The sequence below is a fragment of the Podarcis gaigeae genome (genome assembly GCF_964106915.1).
Source record: "Podarcis gaigeae genome assembly, chromosome: 9".
In the NCBI taxonomy this organism is placed as follows: Eukaryota; Metazoa; Chordata; class Lepidosauria; order Squamata; family Lacertidae; genus Podarcis; species Podarcis gaigeae.
The window spans coordinates 14,076,773-14,098,170 of NC_139685.1; the positions used below are offsets into that span (position 1 = coordinate 14,076,773).

At 41.1% G+C, this 21,398-nt stretch overlaps 1 protein-coding gene and 1 long non-coding RNA gene across 8 annotated transcripts in view; both read left to right on the forward strand.

The window, feature by feature from the left end:
* The window catches only part of RBPJ (recombination signal binding protein for immunoglobulin kappa J region), a 91,698-nt gene that overhangs the window by 57,283 nt on the left and 13,017 nt on the right, over positions 1 to 21,398 (forward strand). For all 7 annotated transcript variants that reach the window (XR_014567986.1, XM_083755011.1, XM_083755010.1 and 4 more), the window contains 4 exons: positions 12,622 to 12,660; positions 15,245 to 15,340; positions 17,828 to 17,993; positions 19,103 to 19,277. Coding sequence is in view for 6 of the 7 variants with exons in the window: in XM_083755011.1 (XP_083611137.1) it covers positions 12,622 to 12,660; positions 15,245 to 15,340; positions 17,828 to 17,993; positions 19,103 to 19,277 (476 nt within the window). In the remaining variant the exon portion in view is untranslated. The remainder of the gene's footprint in view (positions 1 to 12,621; positions 12,661 to 15,244; positions 15,341 to 17,827; positions 17,994 to 19,102; positions 19,278 to 21,398) is intronic.
* On the forward strand, positions 19,299 to 20,584 carry LOC310852187. The gene is made up of 3 exons (XR_014568019.1): positions 19,299 to 19,741; positions 20,119 to 20,141; positions 20,519 to 20,584. It is a non-coding gene; the product is annotated as an uncharacterized lncRNA (long non-coding RNA).

Here is a 21,398-nt window from a genome sequence, read left to right on the forward strand (position 1 = left end):
AGAATCAATCACTCCTTAGACCCACTCTCAAGTTGTTCCTGGGTGGCTTTTATTTGCCATAATGGACTTAATTTTTTCAAATTGCTACTGTCTTCATGTCTTAAGAGGCCTTGGAGTGACTAACAATAAATTTATTTATTTTTAAATACTATTCTGAAAGTGCTAGGAAAATATTTATAATCATTTCTGTAGTGGGATCTTGAAGAATAAGTTAAACAGGCTTAGGTTAAAATAATTTTTGGTTTTTATTGGAGCTTGCTTTTGCTGATATTCTGTCTTCCTTTGGTGTCTAAGCTCCCCCATCTGGCAACACATTGCACTTTTCTTGGCTTTCTGCATCTGACAGTGGTTGGTAGCAAATTCCTTTCTATAATATTACATTACTGCACCACCATGACCACAGGAAACCTGTTAGGTTTCCAAGCACTTCCAAGAGCTTAGTGAAATATTTGGATTTGGGTGAGAGGATGAGCTGCTCCAATGCTGGATTAGTCATGCAGCAAGGTTAAATGACCTGCTTCAGGTGGTACTGGGGAGGTCGCAGGTAGATGAAGTCAGGAATTGGTGTCTGTCTGTCTGGTTTAGAATTTTTTGTTTAAAGTATTGGTCCTAGAATGGGGCCGGTGCCTGGATAGCTCAGTTGGTTAAAGAGTGGTACTGATACTGTAATGCCAAGGTTGCATGTTTTATCCCTGTATGGGACAGCTGTATGTTACTACTCTGCAGGGTGTTGGACTACATGGTCCTGAGGATCCCTTCCAACTCTATGATTGTATGATTTCTTTGATTTCCAATTAATTTCAGCCAGCAACATGTGTTAAGACATCCCTGGACAGCTGGCGTTTTGTTTTTAGACAGGAATCCCCTTCCTGTCTGTCTGGGTTGACATTAACCCCTCATTCAGATTGAGACATGTGCTGTCTTGTTCCAGCTGCACTTAGTGACTGCTTGTTGCTATGCAGTTCCTGGGTTTCCAGTCAGCTGGGTACAGCAACAAGGTGTAGGAAGCAGGTGATTAACAGCTGATCAGAATGGTGTACTGCGCCCAGGGAGGGAAGGGTAGGGTTAAGCACAAGTGCCGCCCCATTTCTGTGCTCCATAGAAAATGGTGAATTTTGTGGAAACATTTCAGCTGCTGTGGATCCTTTTTCTTTAGCTTAAAAAAACTTTGCAGCTACAAGTTGCTACAAGTGGAGCTCCTCTCAGTAGCTGGCAGGTGGTGGCTGCTAGTTTCCTTCTTCAGAAAGTCCTGGATGCATTAGCCACTTGCTTATTTGTGAAAGCTTGTCCCCCACCCCACCCCCAAAATTCCTAGAATGATACTGCATTCAGGAAAGTTGCAGGAAGTGTGTTGACAGGTGGGGGAAGCTAATGAGAAGAGCTCTGATATTGCCACTGTTTTACACAATATTTTGAATGAATTTAGAATCACTGAGCATGGCATGTCATTATTGGTCCATTTACCTTTATGTGCTGAAGGCTGTTACCCACAGTAAAAGTTGAATATGGGAAAATAAATAAGTATTGTCATTTTAAACATTTCTGGAATTTAAAAATATTTATCTGGGTGAACAACATAGATTAGAAATTCATGAAATTATTATCGGATATATTGGTTTGCTTATACAAGTACTACCACTTCAGACCAATTTTAATTATTTCATTCAAACATTCATTTACTTTTTTGGGTCATGACTTGAGTGTAGATGAATTATTTGATTAACTTGGGTGCTTTGTCTTGAAAAAATGTAATTGTTTCTGGTTGGAGCAGTGTGCGCTCTCTGCCTTGGGCTGAATTGTAGCATGAATGAGGTGGCAAAGCTTTTGGAGTTCACTGGAACTCCTACTGCCACTTTTTAAAAAATTGAAGTAGTTATTAGAGTGATTCACTGGGTGCTTTGTCTAGGATTAAATTCCTTTTTCATCTGCTGGATTTTGTTGCTGTTTTACCAAGATATATATGGGTGATTGAGCTGAATGGAGTTGCTCTCTCTCAGTTCTGGTCTTCTGGGTGCTTGTTTCAGAATCAGCATAGATTTGAGGGTTGGGGAGAAGCAGTTGCTGTCTTCTACAAGAATTCTGCCTCTCCAGTCTTCCTGTTGGCTTTGAGTGCCAGTTTTGAGTGTTCGTATATTATGTTACATACTCAGGAAACATTAGGATCCTATCAGAGTATCATTCACTCCACTGCTCACCAGTCTCTTTAGCTGAGCTGGGAGTCATAGTCTCAGATTTGGGGTTGAGGACTGCTGGGATGATTGCCCTGGGGGACCTCAACACCCATGCTGAGTGCCTTGTCTGTGGTGGCTGAAAAATTCATGAGTCCCATGACAGTCGTGGGGCTATTGCAACATGTCATCAGCCTAATACATCCTGGACAGAAGGATGGTGGTCTGAAGGTAGATTTTATTTTGACTCCCTTGTTATGGCTGGACCACATTCTGTGGAGGTTTAGCTTGTTGCTTTAATCCTTCCATGGTTGGAGGAACCTATTAGAATAGTCAATCCCAGAGACTAATGGATTCTGAGGGATTTTTGAGGGATTTTCAGCTAGGGTAGCTGATACAGTGGCTGATACCTTGGGTTACATATGCTTCAGGTTACATACGCTTCAGGTTACAGACTCTGCTAACCCAGAAATAGTATCTCGGGTTAAGAACTTTGCTTCAGGATGAGAACAGAAATCGCATGGCAGCAGCAGGAGGCCCCATTAGCTAAAGTGGTGCTTCAGGTTAAGAACGGACCTCCGGAACAAATTAAGTACTTAACCCGAGGTACCACTGTATTTTTGTCAGAGTCCTGATTACTTTCTGGAATACAGATGGAGGACTTGGGCAGTTAGCATAATCGCTCCCAAGTGCCCTTTTGCAAGGAGCAGAGCCCATTAAGCTCCTTAGTATACACCTGAGCTGAGGGAGGGAAGCAGTTTGGGAGACAGCAAGAGTGCAGATGGAGGAGGACTAATAAGTTCAATCAAACAAAAACAATATCACATTATCTGTCTATCTGCCTATTCTGTGTCATAAAGGAGGTGAAGAAGCAGTTTTTGTCCATCACTAGTGAAGCACTTCCAAGTGTTTTGGGGCCCTTTGCAACCTGGACCTCCCTTGGAGACACACTGCATCATGTTTGCTAGGCATTTTGAGGACATTCATCACATAATTGATGCCAATATTATCGCAGCTCAATCAACTCAGTTAACTAGGCCAACTAGTTCAGTTTTATTGGGTGACTTCTGATTTTGTAAGACATACAGATGTGAATGTAGGGTGCGGGTGGCGCTGTGGGTTAAACCACAGAGCCTAGGACTTGCCGATCAGAAGGTCGGCGGTTTGAATCCCCGCGACAGGTTTCCTGTTTCTTGGTCCCTGCTCCTGCCAACCTAGCAGTTCGAAAGCATGTCAAAGTGCAAGTAGATAAATAGGTACCACTCTGACGGGGAGGTAAATGGCATTTCCGTGCGCTGCTGTGGTTTGCCAGAAGCGGCTTGGTCATGCTGGCCACATGACCCGGAAGCTGTACGCTGGGTTCCTCGGCCAATAAAGCAAGATGAGCGCTGCAACCCCAGAGTTGGTCACAACTGGACCTAATGGTCAGGAGTCCCTTTACCTTTACCTTTTTACAGATGTGCATGTGGTCCAGGGTATAGTAGGCGAAAGACAATTGTGGTTAAGACAGTGAGATTCAAGCTAGGTTCTTCCTGCCACATCTGCCACTGGTAAAATAATGTAAACGACAACAAAGTTGCTGCAGCTGTTAAAGGTAAAAAAAATCCATCTCTCTCGTTGGCAGTTACTTTGCTGTATATCTCTTAAAACCTGAGGGAATGCTTCTCCATTTCACACTAGTGAATGGGACTTCAAAATTGGGGGGCATTTGGGCTCAGGCGTACGCTGCATATTACTCAAACCTTAAGTAATACACCTTTTTGAGACAGGGAAGCATGTGTAAGACTTTTTTCTTTTGAATTTTTAGTTTCCGTTTGTTGAGACAAAAAGACAATTGCTAATCTTTCCATTTCCTTTTGCAGTAATTTAAAAACTATTCTGCATTTGATTAACCTTTTTCCATGTTGCCATGCCTACTGCAGAATATTTAAGTTTTGTAGAAGATCACAGGTGCGTGAGCAATTCCACTGGGGCACTTTAGACGTTACCACCACATGTTGTGAACTCTTTGGCAAATTTCTAAATGCCAGGCAGAGGAATAAGTGACTTCTCTAAAGCACGAGTGAATGCCTTTGAATATGTAGCATTAGAAATAAATTGGACCATGGGAGAAAAAATAAACACACCATCGTAAATAAAGGTGAAAAGCACACTACTATTGCATTGATGTTTTCCAGCAAAACAGCAGCCATTTACGTAAATGGAGCCTTGGACTTTTCAACTTGTTTGTAGTAAGAGTAAAAGTTTGCTGGGGCATGGCGGTTGTTGTCCTTTTGTCTTTACATAGTGCTGTGATGTGACATTTTGCCTGTCCATGAACTTCTAAAATGACTGAGGTGACATGGTCATAGAAAGGTTAGTGCAGTTTAATAGAAATGGTAGTGGATCTTATGATAGACATGGGCATGTAGTCCATTTTTTTAAAAATTTTGTTGTGGTTTAAATGAGACAGAGATCTTTCTCTCTCAGCATGTGTAGTATTTGATTGATATCACACAACAGTGAACTCTTGACTTTCACTTGAAACCACAAAGAAATGATGAAAAGACATCTTTACAAGTCATGCACAAAAATGCCTTTTGAAATAAAGGCCTTACTGTTGATCATCACTCTCTTGAACAATGTTCAAACTGCCATAATCATTCTATGGTTATTTAATTTACACATGGAAAATGAAATAAGGGGTGAAAATTTAAAATGCAAAAATGAATTTTAAGTTCTTGGCATCCTTCTGTCTCAAGAGGCAATGGAGTGTGCCTCCAGGGGTGAAGTCAAATTGCTGCGTTGTATGTATGGAGGTCCTGGCCTCACTGATGTGGTCCAAAGGAAAGCAGATCAATACGTTTGGCACCAACTTGGCTCTGTAGTTGCCAGTAATAGGGCTACAGTGTACCATTCAGCCATCTTGGAGACTCTTCTCCAGATTAGTGTAGGGTTTACAATTATTATTATTATCCTTTTCTTTTCTCGGAAGATATCCTGCAAGGCAGCGGAAGTTTAGGATCAGAGTTTTCCATCTCCTAAATGGGCTACCTTCCTAGTCTGGCAAGCCTCACCTGCCCCTCACCTCCCTCTATAGCACGTTCAAAAAAATGCCCTCTTGACCATTAGATCCACTGTTCGGTCTTGTCTGCTCAGTTCACCACAGCCTGTCTTTACATGCAGGGAAAGATCCTATCTGAGGGTTTGAGACCCATTGGTTACCCTCACCTGGTTTAGCTGGCCAGTTGGAGCCGTTTCCTGTGGTGTAGCTACTCTCGCATACTGAGAGCTTCTAGGAGCCATGGGTAATAATATTAATATTAATAATAATAATAATAATAATAATAATAACAACAACAACAATAATAATTTATACCCCACCCATCTGGCTGGGTTTCCCCAGCCACTCTGGGCAGCTTCCAACAAAATATTAAATACAATAGTCGATCAAGCATTAAAAGCTTCCCTAAACCTTTGACCCACAAAACTGAACATAACTGTCTATGTATGCAACTGTTCAATAAACTTGTTGTTTTCTGGGGCTGAAATAGCAGTGGTGGAAGATCAGGTTAACTTATACGCATTGTTCAAGTCTGATTCATGTAGATAAAATATAAAATATATGTATGGGTGGGACATGAAACTCCTCAAGAGGTCAACAAATTTTGGGGAAGCTTCAAGCTGGGGAAGAAGGGATAGTTCCCAATTGGAAGTGAACAGGGGAATGAAAATATTCCTGAAATTTCCCTGAGATGCAGAAACTATGTCTGTTTTAAGTTTTTAAAATACTGTGAAAAATGGGGTCCAGGTTGTTCTTGCTCGCCCACTGCATGTAAGGCATGACGTACGACTTTGGTTATATGCACCTCACCTGCAATAATATATTTTGTCATTGGTATGTATTTGCAAATGCCTGTGTCACATCACATGTGATGTTATACATGTAGGGGGCATTTACATGATATCTGAACTCATTACCACACTTCATATGCTCTCTATATGAAATGTGGCATGTTAATGAGCATAATACAGTTACCATTTAAGTATGGTTGTGTGAATCAGTCCTATGCATCTTTGCAGTGCCCTGTTTGAAGTGACTTGCGGTGGAATATGCAAACAATACAGTGGTGCCCCGCAAGACGAATGCCTCGCAAGATGAAAAACTCCCTAGACGAAAGAGTTTTCCGTTTTTGAGGTGCTTCGCAAGATGAATTTCCCTATGGTCTTGCTTTGCAAGACGAAAACGTCTTGCGAGTTTCCCCCCTTCCCCCCCTTTTTCTAAGCCGCTAATAGCGCTAAGCCGCTAATGGCCGTGCTTCGCAAGATTAAAAAACCGCAAGACGAAGAGACTCACGGAATGAATTAATTTCGTCTTGCGAGGCACCACTGTATCAGTCAATAATTTCTGGAATCTTTTTACTAAGAATCTTTCCAATGCAGTCATTATTTTGCCGTCTAGGTTTGGCAGCTTTCCATTCAGAGGGTGTAGTTTCCTGGTGTTGGCTTTTAAGATCCAAAAAACAAAGACACTGGTGTTCATCAAAATACAACTCTTCATTCATTTATTTTTCACAAAGCAGCTAAAGGAGGAGGCAAAGGCAGAGGGTGAAGAAAGAGCTGTGAGTGGAGAGGGCCGCTTTCTCCATCCTTTGGACCCCCTGGGAATCTCAGCAAACTTTCTGCACCTAGAACTGGGTGCAGCTGAGTGGGGCACAGTTGTGGGCAGCCTAAGGAAGTGCCATCCACCTTGGGCCTGCCTGTAAAAAGCAAGTGAGAATGAGAGACTAGGGTGATGTCTGCTGTTTGCAGAAACTCTTCTCGTGCGACTTTTGTGGGTGAGCTGAAAGTTTGTTTAGACCCTTGGTAAAAACTGGGAGGATGGTTGTATCAGAAGGAAAATGAATTGATACTGATTTTTATATATTGGCAACTTTTTATTAATGTAACTTTATAAATATGTAACTGTATTCTTATAATGTTTTGTTTAAATTGTCTGTTGTTGCTTCTTTTTTGTACACTGTTTAGAGATGACAGATACTTTCCAGATTACTTGTGTATTACTTTCAGGTGACCAAGTTGGAAAGCTTTGGTAAACTGGAAAATGTTGTTTTTTTTAGGTCATCTGTTTGTCACAATGAGTAGGTGAGGTAGCCAAAATATTTGGATTGATTTTAAACTCAATCAGTCAGAACTGTGTGCAAGAAATTATAAAAATTACAAACATTATAGAAGTACGTTTTAACACAGGTGGTCTCTAGCACACAGGACCGCAAGTTGTAGAAGTAAGTTCTGTCAATATGTTGAGCTGCTGTGTGTCTGCGTGTTGTATACATATACAGTATAGATTATTTCACCACAGATAATTTTTGGAGTTTCGTGGTATTTCAGTACATAGGAATCCTAGGATACTAGTAACAGATTAATTGGTAGGATACATCTTATTTATATAAAGATAATTGAATTTACATTTTATTTGCTCAATGATAAATCAGTTACTTGGTTAAGAAAATGTGAGGAAATTGATCAGTTCATTATGTATGAAAATGGAGGAGTAATTAAAATTGCAAATTTAAGAGAGTTCTAGTTTTAATTTATGTAGTTGATTAGAACCGCATTATTTGTCTAGGTTGTCAAAAATCTGAATTATGAACTGATTTATTAGAATTAACGATGTCTATATAAAGCTCAGAGACAAATAGGTGTTTGAAATATGACCCAAAAGGCAGAAATCACAGTCTAAGAGGATCATCAAGGAAAAACTTTCAACAGAGTATAATTTTATTATTATTAAACTAAAAGCTTCCAAGGCCAGAGCCCCTTAGGAGATGTTGAAGAGAGAGAAAAGGTGTGGAAGAATAGTTATGTGTGAGAGAAAGGAGGCAGCAAATGAAATTGGATGAAAGGGAGAGAATTAGAAAATAAAAATTTTCATCTGAGCAAATTTAGGACTAGGAAATAAACTATTAAAAGCTGTACACAATCTTCAGCCTCAAAGGTAGACTGCTTGAGTGAAAGGAGAGAGAAAGCTGATTGAAGAATGAAAACTATGCTACTATAGAAGCATTAATGAAAGGAAAAGAAAATACATTTTGAGACAGGATATATCTTAAAATTAACAAGAATCCCAGAAGAAGACCACCACCTTTTAAAGGATACTTAAAACTTGGATCAGACTATAGTTGTAGAATGCACTTAATATTAAAATGTTGGGTTTCAGTTTAAGCAAAAATAAGTCATAAGGTATTAGAGCTTTCTTAACTGTGAACCTTTATGAGTAAGAAATCAACATATCTATCCAGATCTACACCAGTACTTTTTTTGAACACTCGCTCTCTGAAAATTCAGTGAGATTGAGAATTAAATGTTCGAGGCATAGGGCTGTATTAAGTCTTATGTGGAATAGACAGATTGAAATTAATGAACCTAAGTCATGTCCATTAACTTCAGTGGGTCTGCTCTGAGTAGGACTAGTGTTTAATATTCCCCATAATCTTCTTTTTGTTAAGTTACAGGCTTTTCTTAAGAAAGAATGGATTACAGCTGACATAGAGGAATTAGTTCATGGATATTAAGACTGACAGAGCCCAGGCTGCAGCAGTCACTGAATAAGGATGAATAAAAACCCTAATGACAGAGAATGTTGAAGATTTAACAGAGGCTATAATTGGCTGCGTGGGATACGGATGGCGCTGTGGGTTAAACCACAGAGCTTAGGACTTGCCGATCAGAAGGTTGGTGGTTCGGATCCCCGCGATGGGGTGAGCTCCCGTTGCCCGGTCCCTGCTCCTGCCAACCTAGCAGTTCAAAAGCACGTCAAAAGTGCAAGTAGATAAATAGGTACTGCTTTGGCGGGAAGGTAAACGGCATTTCCGTGCGCTGCTCTGGTTTGCCAGGAGCTGCTTAGTCATGCTGTCCACATGACCCGGAAGCTGTACGCCAGCTCCGTCGGCCAATAAAGTGAGATCAGCGCCGCAACCCCAGAGTCGGCCACGACTGGACCTAATGGTCAGGGGTCCCTTTATCTGCATTCAGGCTGCATTCAGACGATCAAATCTTATATTTGAAGCCAATATCTAAACAGGTTGCAACACCACACCTGTTTATTATCGTCCTTCACTCAAGCTAGCAAATAAGCCAGGAACCTCTGTTAGCCAAAGCTTGGTTAACTGGGTTAATAGTTACAATAGTTATAAACAGTGTTCAAAAGGTGACAGGTGCATTTTGCACCTGGCTTTCAGACACTTGTGACCAAGTGCACATGCCGGTGCCAGGATGGTGCCTGAAGTCTCCACCATTTGAAGGTGCATGCCTGGAGATTCTTGTTTCCACACACTAGCAACACATCCTTTAGAATCCTGTTACGTTTTATCTGTACAATCAGAACTTTGTATTGAAAAATTTGATATTTGAGCCATCTCATTCAAAAATGGCAACTAAGCAATCTGTTTTGGCTTGCTCCTGTTTTAAGGAGCAATTTTGCACCTAGCTTATATATCTTTAGTTTCTAGTGCTGGTTATAAATAAAAAGAGCCAGGGCCTCCATGTTTGGCAGCCATTAACCACAGAGGGCCTTCTCGGTAGTGGCACCCTCCCTGTGGAACGCCCTCCCACCAGATGTCAAAGAGAAGAACAACTACCAGACTTTTAGAAGACATCTGAAGGCAGCCCTGTTTAGGGAAACTTTTAATGTCTGATGTATCACAGTATTTTAATTTTTTTTTTTTTTTTTTTGGAAGCTGCCCAGAGTGGCTGGGGAAGCCCAGCCAGATGGGCGGCGTATAAATAATAAAATATTATTAATTATTATTTTCCTGGTTTGGACGTAGTCGAAAGCTATGGGTCATGGCTTTCTGATGTACTTGCCTGCTCATGTGAAGGAATGAACAAAATGGCAGTTCCACACATTTGCTTGCTTGCTTACGGAGTGAAGCAAATATTCTCCTTTTTATTTCTCATGCTCTTTACTTTTCTTTTTTTTTTATAATAATTTTTATTAAGGTTTTCCAAATTAAAACAAATTAAAACAAATTAAATCCAATTTATAAACTTTTTGCCAATAACCAGGACTTCCCCTCCCTACCCCCTCTTGTGTTCCAAATCTTCCAAATAAACAATTAAATTCAACAAGTTCTTATCCCCAAATTACACTCATCATCAGTAACCCAATTTATCCAAATTCCCATCCCCTAAGATCGATCTATTCCCTTCCACGAGTTCCCCCCTTTCAAACATAGTACAGATGGAAATAAAATAAATATGAGTAGTGATTTTACAACCTTTGGATTCCAACTTTCCCTCCCCTCTTTCCCCTTTGCGTTTCACCTATCCCTCTACTTCTAATATCTTCCTGGAGTTCCCACATTACACTATGTCCCTCAGGTTCTTTGCCAGTCTTTAATTACGAGTGTCCAATCATAGAAGGAGTCTATCAAAAAAGGGGCCCATTTCTTCTATCCAGGTTTTTATATCCAGGAGTAAAAACTCCAATTTTGTTTCCATAAGCTTGTCAAACCTGGATATCCCAAATGTTCCCTCTCCCAGTTCTGTCCAGTTCTTGTTGTTTCCTTGTTCTTGTCAATCATTCTCCTCCTTTTTGTTTCACTGTTCTCCCACAGAAATGTTCTTTTTCCAAAAGTCTAGTATCTCTGCAGAGGCTTGTTATTCAGGAGCAAAGCATTGCATCATGTTCCTTTCATTTTCCAACAAATAGTTCCATTGTTTCCTGTAGTGTATAGACCTCTGTAGACAAAATAATGTTCCATTCCTGCAGTTTCCCAGGAGATTAAAAGTTCCATTCAACTGTTCAAGTTTCCTGTCAAAAACACATGCAATATCCCTCAGCTCCTCTAGATGGATTACAGTAGCAAAGTTCCCTTCCAGAATCACATCCACCAGTCCAAGTAGCTTGTTAGCCCATATTTGAAACAGTTTATGTTCAATTTATAACAAATGTAACCGGCAAAGTCCTCATAACAAAGTCTCTATTTTAATCTTCCTTTTTGACAGCTCTTTAACAGCTGTCAAAACCTCCATTGCTCTTCTCCAGGCAGTTTCACGAATCGCTCCAGGGATTCCGGGGGGGGGGGGTGCTTTTTTAAAACAATTCCACTTTTCTCCTCCAGCTCAATCTTATAATTTTCCCTCGCGAAGTTGCTAATTCGGCGAAATAAGGTTACACTCGATCTTAGTTGTCCAGTCCTTTGTTTTGGCTCTTCTACAATTTAGGGGTGGGCTGACTTCCTTTTTTCCGCCTCCCCCATTCGCTCCAAATTTTAAAAATTTATCCCTTTTTTTTTTAGTCCATATTCCAATTACTCACGGGTTCTTCTTTAGGTCCAAATTTTCAATAGAAGAAGTCAGCGCTCTCCGCCGGATGGCATGCGGCTGCGCTCGGCAGGGATAGCAGAGAACTCAAAGCACCACGCTTCTCCCCGGCACCCGATCCGTAGCCTTTAAAAAGGCTCCTTCACGAGTCGGGAGAGCGCTAACGGTGCCAGCCGAGTCTCCATGTCCACGGCCTCCTCTGGCCGTGGTTTTTAAGGGTCCCCGCATCGCCGGTGCGGTAGGACCCAGCCCCTGCCAAGCAGGCTCCCTCCTGAGCTCGGAGGGAGTCCGCCATTCGGCGATGGCGCCGACCCGGAAGTCCTCATGCTCTTTACTTTTCTAATATGGATTTGTTAATGCAAATGAATTTCTGTAAATTATATTTATTCTATGTATTGAAACAGGTTTTCCCAATAATTTTCCGGATAAATTTGGACTTGGGGGTTTGTTTGTTCTGTTGCCATAGTGTGATAATAGTCATGCATCTGGAGGTGGTTCTTCACACAGGGGGTAAACCCCCGCTATAAATAAGTCAGAAATTAAATCGTTATAACAAAAGAAAATAAAAACCCTATGTAAAAACCCTATAGAAAGGTTTGTGCTCTCTGGTGCCATCTTGTGTTGCATATTTATAATGTATTCAAATCACTGTTTTTTTTACTAATGTAGCTGAGTCCTGGGTTTTCTTTTACTGCAGTTACTGTTTTTTGAACTGATAACTGATGTTAACAGGCATAAAATTTAGATTTCTTTTATTCATCGAGAAAGCACAATTAAAAAATAATAATTAACAATGTGAATTTTCATATGTCTTTTTTTAAAAAAAATAAAACTTATGCTGCATAGCACGTCCATGCTAGAATGAATGGTTTAACTGGGAAAAGTGAGAGCTGCCATTTTTAATAGGGCTTTAAAGTTTGGAGAGATCCAGGAAAGGGTAGATAAGATCTGCATATTTTAAACACTTCTTTAGCAGGATTGTGCTGCTCTGTTAGGCTTGCAGATTGAGTTAACAGTTCATATACTCTGTTAGCTGGACAGATTGAAACTGCAATCTGTACATGTATACCTTGGAGGAACACAGTGGGCCATACCTCTGAGTAAGAAATGCTACAAATGACTGTTTTGTGTGTTTTTTTGCTTACAGGAAATTTGGTGAGCGACCTCAACCTAAACGGCTCACCAGGTAAGACATAATTATTTGTGTTGCTAGAGCCTAGTTTATGCAATTAGTGTCTTAGTTCCTTCAGACTTTGGGCAGGCAATTGCATGGTTCATACGTTTTTTGAACTATGTATGAAGATCTAGATGTCATAAAAACAGGTTGTAGATTAGCCTTTTCCCAATATGCTAAATTTTTTTGTGCAAGTATATCCCACCCCCCACCCCCCGGAGAAATTACATTTGACCATGTAACTCTATTCCTAGCTGTCATTTGAAATGATATACTGGTACTCTAAGAACAGTTTTACTATTGCATCTGTTATTGGAATGAACTAGACCTAAATACACAGTGGATTCCTTTCTTGTCCCACCTTGAAAATACAAATATTATGGCAATATATTGTAAAAAGAAGGGTGAAGTGAAGTCAATCCAACTATGGAATAATTCTTCACCTCTGCATTTTTATTAGGTCAGTTTTCAACCTAAAGGTACCACATTAATTTCAGATACACGGTGTATCTGAAGAAGTGTGCATGCACACGAAAGCTCATACCAAGAACTAACTTAGTTGGTCTTTAAGGTGCTACTGGAAGGAATTATTTTTTTGTTTTGAACTGGATGAGAATTTCTTATCATTGGGCAATATATACTTTCTTGATGCCTTTTACTGTTGTTGAAATATTCAGCCAACCCTTTTTTAAAGTTTAACTTTCACAGTTTTATTAGTACATTTTGTGTCTGGTCTTTCCAGTGTTAAATCATACCCTGTTTCTTGGCAAAACACTAGATTTTGAATCCTTTTTTGCTTTAGTTTGTATTCTCCAAACAGTCCTCCTGCAGACAAATGTTCTATTTTATCTGTATGTTAGCATTATTTGCAATGCGGGTTCTCTCCTAGTAGCCAAGGACAAAGCTAAAGTTTACAGTTCCTGACAATGGGGTGGCATTCAATATTGTGAATGGAAGCAGCCTTTTGTTCTGTGAACAGAAGCTGTTTCCACTCCCTGGAGCACCAGTGTGGAATGCTAGTCATAATTTTCAGAAAGACAGTGGACCTGACATCTTTCCGCAGGGCCTGCAAGACAGAGCTGTTCCACCAGGCTTTTGGTCAGGGCGCAGCCTGACCCCCTCCTCTGGCAATCTGCACAGAATTTTGCTTGATGGTTGCCATTAATTTGATCTTAATTTGATTTTAATTAATTTTATATTGAATGTTTTTAGAATGTTGGACTATTTTGATTGTTGTTAGCCGCCCTGAGCCCAGCTTCAGCTGGGGAGGGCGGGATATAAATAAAAATTTTATTATTATTATTATTATTATTATTATTATTATTATTATTATTATTCTATGCATGTCATTGCTTCTTCCCCCTCTTGGTAGCCTACTAGGGAAGCCTTTGAAAAGTAATCATTTCCATAGGTTCTGCCCTATGATAACTGCATATTGTTCAAAATGAAATGGGAAAGTACTTGTAATCTTAAGCGGCAAATCCCCTAACTATAGGCAGATGTCAGCATCCTAAAACATTTGTCTTAGCTGCTTTTGTTTCATATGCATTTAGAAAAATTTCTAGCAAATATAGAATTAGAGATACATCCAGGACTGTATTTTGGAATGAGTTCCTGCTTGCTCTGTAGTTAAGCCATTAAAAGGCATGTAATTCCAACCAGAGTATACTTTGAGGCTGAACAACTTAGCCATTTAACATTTTCCTTCTATTTTAAATAAAGGTTTAAAAATACAGTTGTACCTCCAGTTACGTATCCCTCCGGTTACGTAAACTTCGGGATACGTAATTTGGGAAGTATATTTCTGGGATTTTTGCCGCATGCGCAGAAGCACTCTACCGCTGTTCATGTGTGCGCAGAAGCGATCTCTCCGGTTGTGAAAACGTCGGGATCCAGCCAGACTTCTGGAATGGATCCCATCTGCAACCAGAAGTACCACTGTATTAGACTCTCGAAAGAGGCTGTTTATCCTTTCCGAGTAGAACTAGATTTTGTAGATAGGCTACTGGTTGTGAAGACAAAACAAATGAAAGTGCCTCAACTGTGTTAGGCTCTTGATCCATCTATCTTGTAGTGTTTACTCCGAAAAGCCACCGCTGTCCAAAGGCAGGCTGATGTCTTCTCCAGCTCTGCTAGAAAGCAAGGGCCAGATCCCAAGTCATTCTTTAAATCATGTATTCCACTAATTATAAACCTTATGGTGGATAACTCTTGGACTTTCACTTCACTACTGTTGCCTGAGGACAGGGAGGTGCTTTCTGCAGGAGGAGGGACTCAGAAACTAGGTTAAGCCACCTACACGCCCCTTGGCAACTCTGTAAGCCACTTGAGGTTGTAAAGGTATGTGCCTGCAAATATCTTGTACTCCACGTACTTGGGCTGCTTATTTTGCCGGAATATTTTTAAATATCAAAACATGAAGCCAACATGGTGCCCTCCTTAAGTTTTTGGACTACCACCTCCCATCAGCCCCGGCCAGCATACCCACTGGTCAGGGACAATGGCAGCTGCAACGCCTGGAGACTACCTTTGCTATACAGCTTGCTTTTTATGAAGAGTATTTCTATTAATTTTATTGTGCCTTTTTAATTCTCAGGGAAGCAATGAGAAACTATTTAAAGGAGCGTGGTGATCAAACAGTCCTAATCCTTCATGCAAAGGTTGCACAGAAATCGTATGGAAATGAAAAGAGGTTAGTGTTGTGCTGTGTGCTCTGTTGTGCCATTTTGAAAGATTATGGGAAGTGTCATACACAAAATCTTTTGCTGATCTAGAAGAACTTCAGGCATCCACAGTATCTTTTCTCCAGATTTCGGTAGTGCCATTTCAAAAGCTCTATTATACAGTGTAAGTTTGGTTCCAGGTTGTTTAAAATTATTATACTTGTACAGTGTAAGTTTGGGCCCTTGGTTCTCTGAAATCCTGAAATTTGCTTTGGGTGGAGCTCCACCTAGTGTACACATAAAGGCTGGCTTGGTGTTTATATGTTCTTCAACTGGCCAAATGAGGAATGCTAATGAAACCTATATTAGTTTTTTCCCCAAAAATGTTTTCAGCATACTGGAGTGAAAAATTGGAGTGGAGATTATTCTGGGGATACTTTTAGTATCAGTTGATATTTTAGATAGAATCTTTTTTTCCAGTTTTCCCCTTGTTATTATAGCTATAAAAGTCAGCAGTTAGGCTCAAAAACAGCCTAACAAAACAGAATAAAAGTAGGTGTTTTTTGTGATTTTGGGGTTGATTTCTTAAAAATCATTATTGGAGGGGTTACAACTCTATGCTGTGATCCCAATCTCCCCACCCACCCTCCATCCTGGCATCAGTTAAACAGCTTGCATTATTCCCAGTGGAAGCTGTTTGTTTTTTTAAAAGCATAAATTTGCTGCACAGAGAAACAAGGAGAGGAGAGAAAGAGAGAGAAGGTGATAAAGTGAAAAGGGGAAGAGAGAGACTGGAATGGAATGAATGAATCATTGAATCATAAGAATTGGAAAGGACATCAAAGCTCATATTTTTCCTGCCAGTGCTAGAAAAACACTACCACAGCATCCTAATAGGTGGTCATCCAGACTCTGCTTAAAACCCTCCAGTGAAAGAGAGTCTGCCACCTTCCAAGGTAATATGGTTTTGGTGGGAGAGGGGATGTTAGAGAGAGGGAGGAGTGATCCACTTTTGACATTGGCCCAGTCCCCTATGGACCTGCTGCCCGTGACCGATTTTCTCCAAGAAAATGCAGTTCTGGGGATGGCAAAGACTCCCCACACCAGTCTTACATTTCTCTTTCTTCAATGGGCAATTTAAGTACATGTTTGATGTCTCTAATAGAAATCAGTCGGGCTTAGAAGTATGCAATAAGCAGTAGTGCAGATACCTTTTATATTGTTATGTAGCCAAGGCTGTGTTTGTTGCTCTGTAATTCCACAGTCTCCTCCTATTGATTCTGAAAACAGAGTATCCAGGAATTTCAGTTTTCGTTTTTAAAATAGTGTGTTTCTTCATCCTAAAACTGTAGCGATTGCTCTTTGAAAAGTATTATCACCATTATTTAAAGCATTTAGAGCTCTTCAGCCAAAAGTGTCCCCAGAGTGGCTTATTTCCAGTCAATTAACATAAGACTATATACAGTCAATAAAAAAAAACAAAACCCTTCCCTCAGGCTAACAGTAATAATAAAAAAGACACACAAGGGAAAACGGACAGGGAGAAAGTGGTGGGCGGGGAGGGGGAAGAATCAAACTCAGAACATTGATTCTTGAATAGTTATTCTTATAATGATAGCTGGCACAGTATATTGGAAAATGTGAGAAATGCCTGGTAAATGCTTGCAAAGTAGGAAATGAGTTTTAGTATCCTGCATAGTTAGTTCCTTATGGCTAAGCAGGAGCAAAATAAAACTATGCACAGTTAGTAAATGTTAGTAAATCTCTGCGAGCCGTATCATTTATGTTTCTTTCTTTCTTTCTCTCTCTCTCTCTCTCTCTCTCTCTCTCTCTTTCTCTCATTTTTATTAAATTTTCTGTTTTACAATTTAAAATACTCATTTTACATCCTTAGGATATCAGTGACTTCCCTTTTTCTCTTTCCATGGTTCATTTTACGTATCATAAATCCCTGCATATTTTACAAAAACTATACCATTCAGTATTCCATTATTGCACCCATCAAAACTTATTTACACTGTTGAATTTATCTTAATGCTGCCAACGTTTTCAGCTGTACACAATTATTTCCCATATATTCAATAAACATTTTCTCATCTTCTCTAAACGTATGTTCTTCTTGTTCTCTTATTCTATATGTTAAGTCTGCAAATTGTGCATATTCTGTCAACTTAAGTTGCCATCCTTCTTTGGTTGGGACCTCACTCGTTTTCCATTTTTGGGCTAACAAAACACAGGCCACGGTAGTGACATACATAAATACCCTTTTTTGACACCTGGGAATTTCAGTCTGAAAGGACTGAAATTGTTGTTTTTTGGAAGGTGCTTTTAATCATTTTTTTCAATTCATTATGGATCGTTTTCCAATACTCTTTTACACTTTTACAAGTGCACCACAGAACCCAGTTTCTCTTGCTTCAGATTTTGTTCAGAATTGTATTTATTTTGTACAGAATACACACAGCTTTAACCAAATGCATTGAGCTTGAACCCAACATTCCGTTTTTCATCTTCAGGTTCTTTTGCCCACCTCCCTGTGTCTATCTTATGGGTAGTGGGTGGAAGAAAAAAAAAGAACAGATGGAACGGGATGGCTGCTCTGAACAAGAGTCTCAACCATGCGCCTTTATTGGGATAGGTAATAGTGACCAAGAAATGCAGCAGTTAAATCTGGAAGGAAAGGTAGGATGAGTACAAATCTGTATTTTATATGCTAGGTGACTGATGTATTGAAGGCCTTCTGAGTCATTTTTCAGTTTGTGTTTTATGGCAATAAACCGGCTTAAGAAGATAAAACATAGAACGTGGTCTCCTTCTTGGGAGTAAGTCATTGATTGGGTCACTCTTTTCGTTCTCAGGAAAATGAGTAGATACTGAGTAGAGACTGTGTACAAGAATTCATCCTATGTGTAAACTTGTTGTAAGCATTGCCTGGAGTAGGGGACACTAGCCTGTTTGGATCGGGGGCGCATTTCAGAATTTGAACGTTTACAGACCTGATCTGTTTAAAATTAAGATTCCACATATGAGCGTTTCTAATGCCATTAGTGCAAACAAAAATGCAGCCAAGCATGCTGTACTTGGGTCCATAAAAACTGGACGTCTCATAATTCAGTAGCCACACATCTGTGATGCTTGCTAAGGAAGTATACAGCTCCCTGAAGTGTTTGAAAAGCCTCATACGCTTTTGGAAGCAAGCATGCGTAGACCTTACTCAGATAGTTCATAACAATGTTGGTATATTTACAGCAACCTGGGATGTTGGGGAAATTGCATACATCCCTAGATGTCAAGGGGGATTAATTGAAGTCTCTTGTAGTATCGTAGTCCTAGCTTTTCTCTATGAAGGAGCATTTCACTCCTTGACCGACCAGAGAGAAGAAAAGGTTGAACAGAGTTCTGTGCCTATAGGTAGCTAGTTGCCTGTTTCTTAGGGTTTGTTAATTGATTGCATTATAGGGAGATGCCTCAATCCAGTATGAGTCTCATCCATGCTTTCCTTTAATTATGGGTACCACACCCCAGTTCTCTTACTGTTACTGCCCTGTTACTGCCACCTATATGTCCCATATGCTTCAGACAATCCCATAGAACATGATTGACCATTTCCTCCACTCCACAAACCTCGTGACATTTGGAGTCAGTCCTCCAAGCCACTCAGAAGAGCACAAAGCCCAGTCAGAACAGATCAGCTAACAAATTGCCTTAGCACATAATGCTTTGAAGTCATAATTTGTCCTTCTGTCGCTAGTTAAAACTTCTAATGAATTGATTCCTGTACTTATCCACAGAACTATTGCACAGCTAAAACCTTGTACATATCTGACTCCGACAAGCGAAAGCACTTCATGTTATCGGTAAAAATGTTCTATGGCAATAGCGATGATATTGGTGTGTTCCTCAGTAAACGAATCAAAGTAATTTCCAAACCCTCTAAAAAGAAACAGTCACTGAAGAATGCAGATTGTAAGTATTGATTTTGCAAGCTGCTTTGAACAGCACAATGCCACCTTTATTTGTATGTCATAATTTTCAAACGGGAAAATGCCCTTAATCGTGCATTGGGTGTGTATGTAGGAACAGCAGCACTGCCATATGATAACTGGATCTAGCAATTTAGAAGGGCACGAACCTTTATAACAAATACATCATAGAATAATAGAATTGAAAGGACCCTGAGGACCCCCTGCAATGCAGGGATATGGAGCTGTCCCATATGAGAATCAAACTTGAAAACTTGGCATTATCAGTACCATGCTCTAACCAACTGAGCTATAAATAAGGTAAAAAAAAGTGGTTTAGACCACAGTGACACTCGTGTCCCAACTGAGCTATACACATCAATGACACCCTTTAACTTTTGAAAAGGTGATTTCTTCAACTTGCCACTACAGTATTCTGGAACATGCAATGCATTGTTTGCTGTAAAGGTAAAGGTAAAGGTACCCCTGCCCGTACGGGCCAGTCTTGACAGACTCTGGGGTTGTGCGCCCATCTCACTTAAGAGGCCAGGGGCCAGCGCTGTCCGGAGACACTTCCGGGTCACGTGGCCAGCGTGACATCGCTGCTCTGGCGAGCCAGAACCGCACACGGAAACGCCGTTTACCTTCCCGCTGGTAAGCGGTCCCTATTTATCTACTTGCACCCGGAGGTGCTTTCGAACTGCTAGGTTGGCAGGCGCTGGGACCGAGCAGCGGGAGCGCACCCCACCGCAGGGATTCGAACCGCCGACCTTTCGATCGGCAAGTCCTAGGCGCTGAGGCTTTAACCCACAGCGCCACCTGCGTCCCTATTGTTTGCTGGGCAGAACCCAATTCAGACTATAAAAAGGTAAAGGTAAAGGTACCCCTGCCCATACGGGCCAGTCTTGCCAGACTCTAGGGTTGTGCGCTCATCTCACTCTATAGGCTGGGAGCCAGCGCTGTCCGCAGACACTTCCGGGTCACGTGGCCAGCGTGACAAGCTGCATCTGGCGAGCCAGCGCAGCACACGGAACGCCGTTTACCTTCCCGCTGGTAAGCGGTCCCTATTTATCTACTTGCACCTGGAGGTGCTTTCGAACTGCTAGGTTGGCAGGCGCTGGGACCGAACAACGGGAGCGCACCCCGCCGCAGGGATTCGAACCGCCGACCATGCGATCGGCAAGTCCTAGGCGCTGAGGTTTTACCCACAGCGCCACCCGCGTCCCTAATTCAGACTATAGGGAGGGTCAAATGTGAGAATGTTGGCCCACATAATATACACCCTATGTATACAAAACTACATTGATAAGTTAGTAAGATTGTTTCCACCTCCACCCCACCCCCCAAATACTCCAAGTACTTTATCTTTTCCCAAAAAAACGGTTTACAGTCTTTGAAATTTTAAAATGGAATGAACTTTTAAAAAAACAAATTAAGAGACTCGGGACTTTCAAAGGGTGATAGCCAGTGCTGTGTGAGTGAATGACTGCTTGCGTAACAGGTTTTCTTTTTTTGTCATTCCTATACCCCCAGTAGCCTTCCACACGCCCAGCCTTTGAGCAGATCACCTTGCCCTCAAGCAGATTGGTGAGGGGGTGTGTGTGTGGCGGGGAATCCATTGGACCAGTGGTGTCCATTCTACCGGTGGATGCCTGGATCTATCTATTGGCATCCATCTTTCTCTACGGTCAATGGAGTGCACTTCCGGGAATGAAGCCAAACCGCTGGAGAATCACGGCTACTGCTGTAGCTGCAGAAGCCAGCTACCGTATTTTTCGCTCTATTGGATGCACTTTTTCCCCTCCAAAAAAGAAAGGGAAATGTGTGTGCCTCCTATGGAGCGAATGCAGGCTCCCTGCCTTCAGCGATAGCAACGCGAAGCCTCCGAAGCCTGTGCTCCGGAGGCTTCGCGTTGCTTTCACTGAAGCCAGGAGAGTCTGGTCTTTGAGGCTGACGGTGGGGGAAAGCAGGTGGGAATTCCTCCACCTCATAGAAAAGCCTGCGGGAGCCGCGCAGCCTTTAAAGAGCACACCGCTCTTGGGGGCTTTTCCCCAAGGAGGGAGAAGGGACTGACTGGCTGAGTCAGTCCCTTCTCCCTCCTGTGGGCTTTTGTGGGAGATGGGGG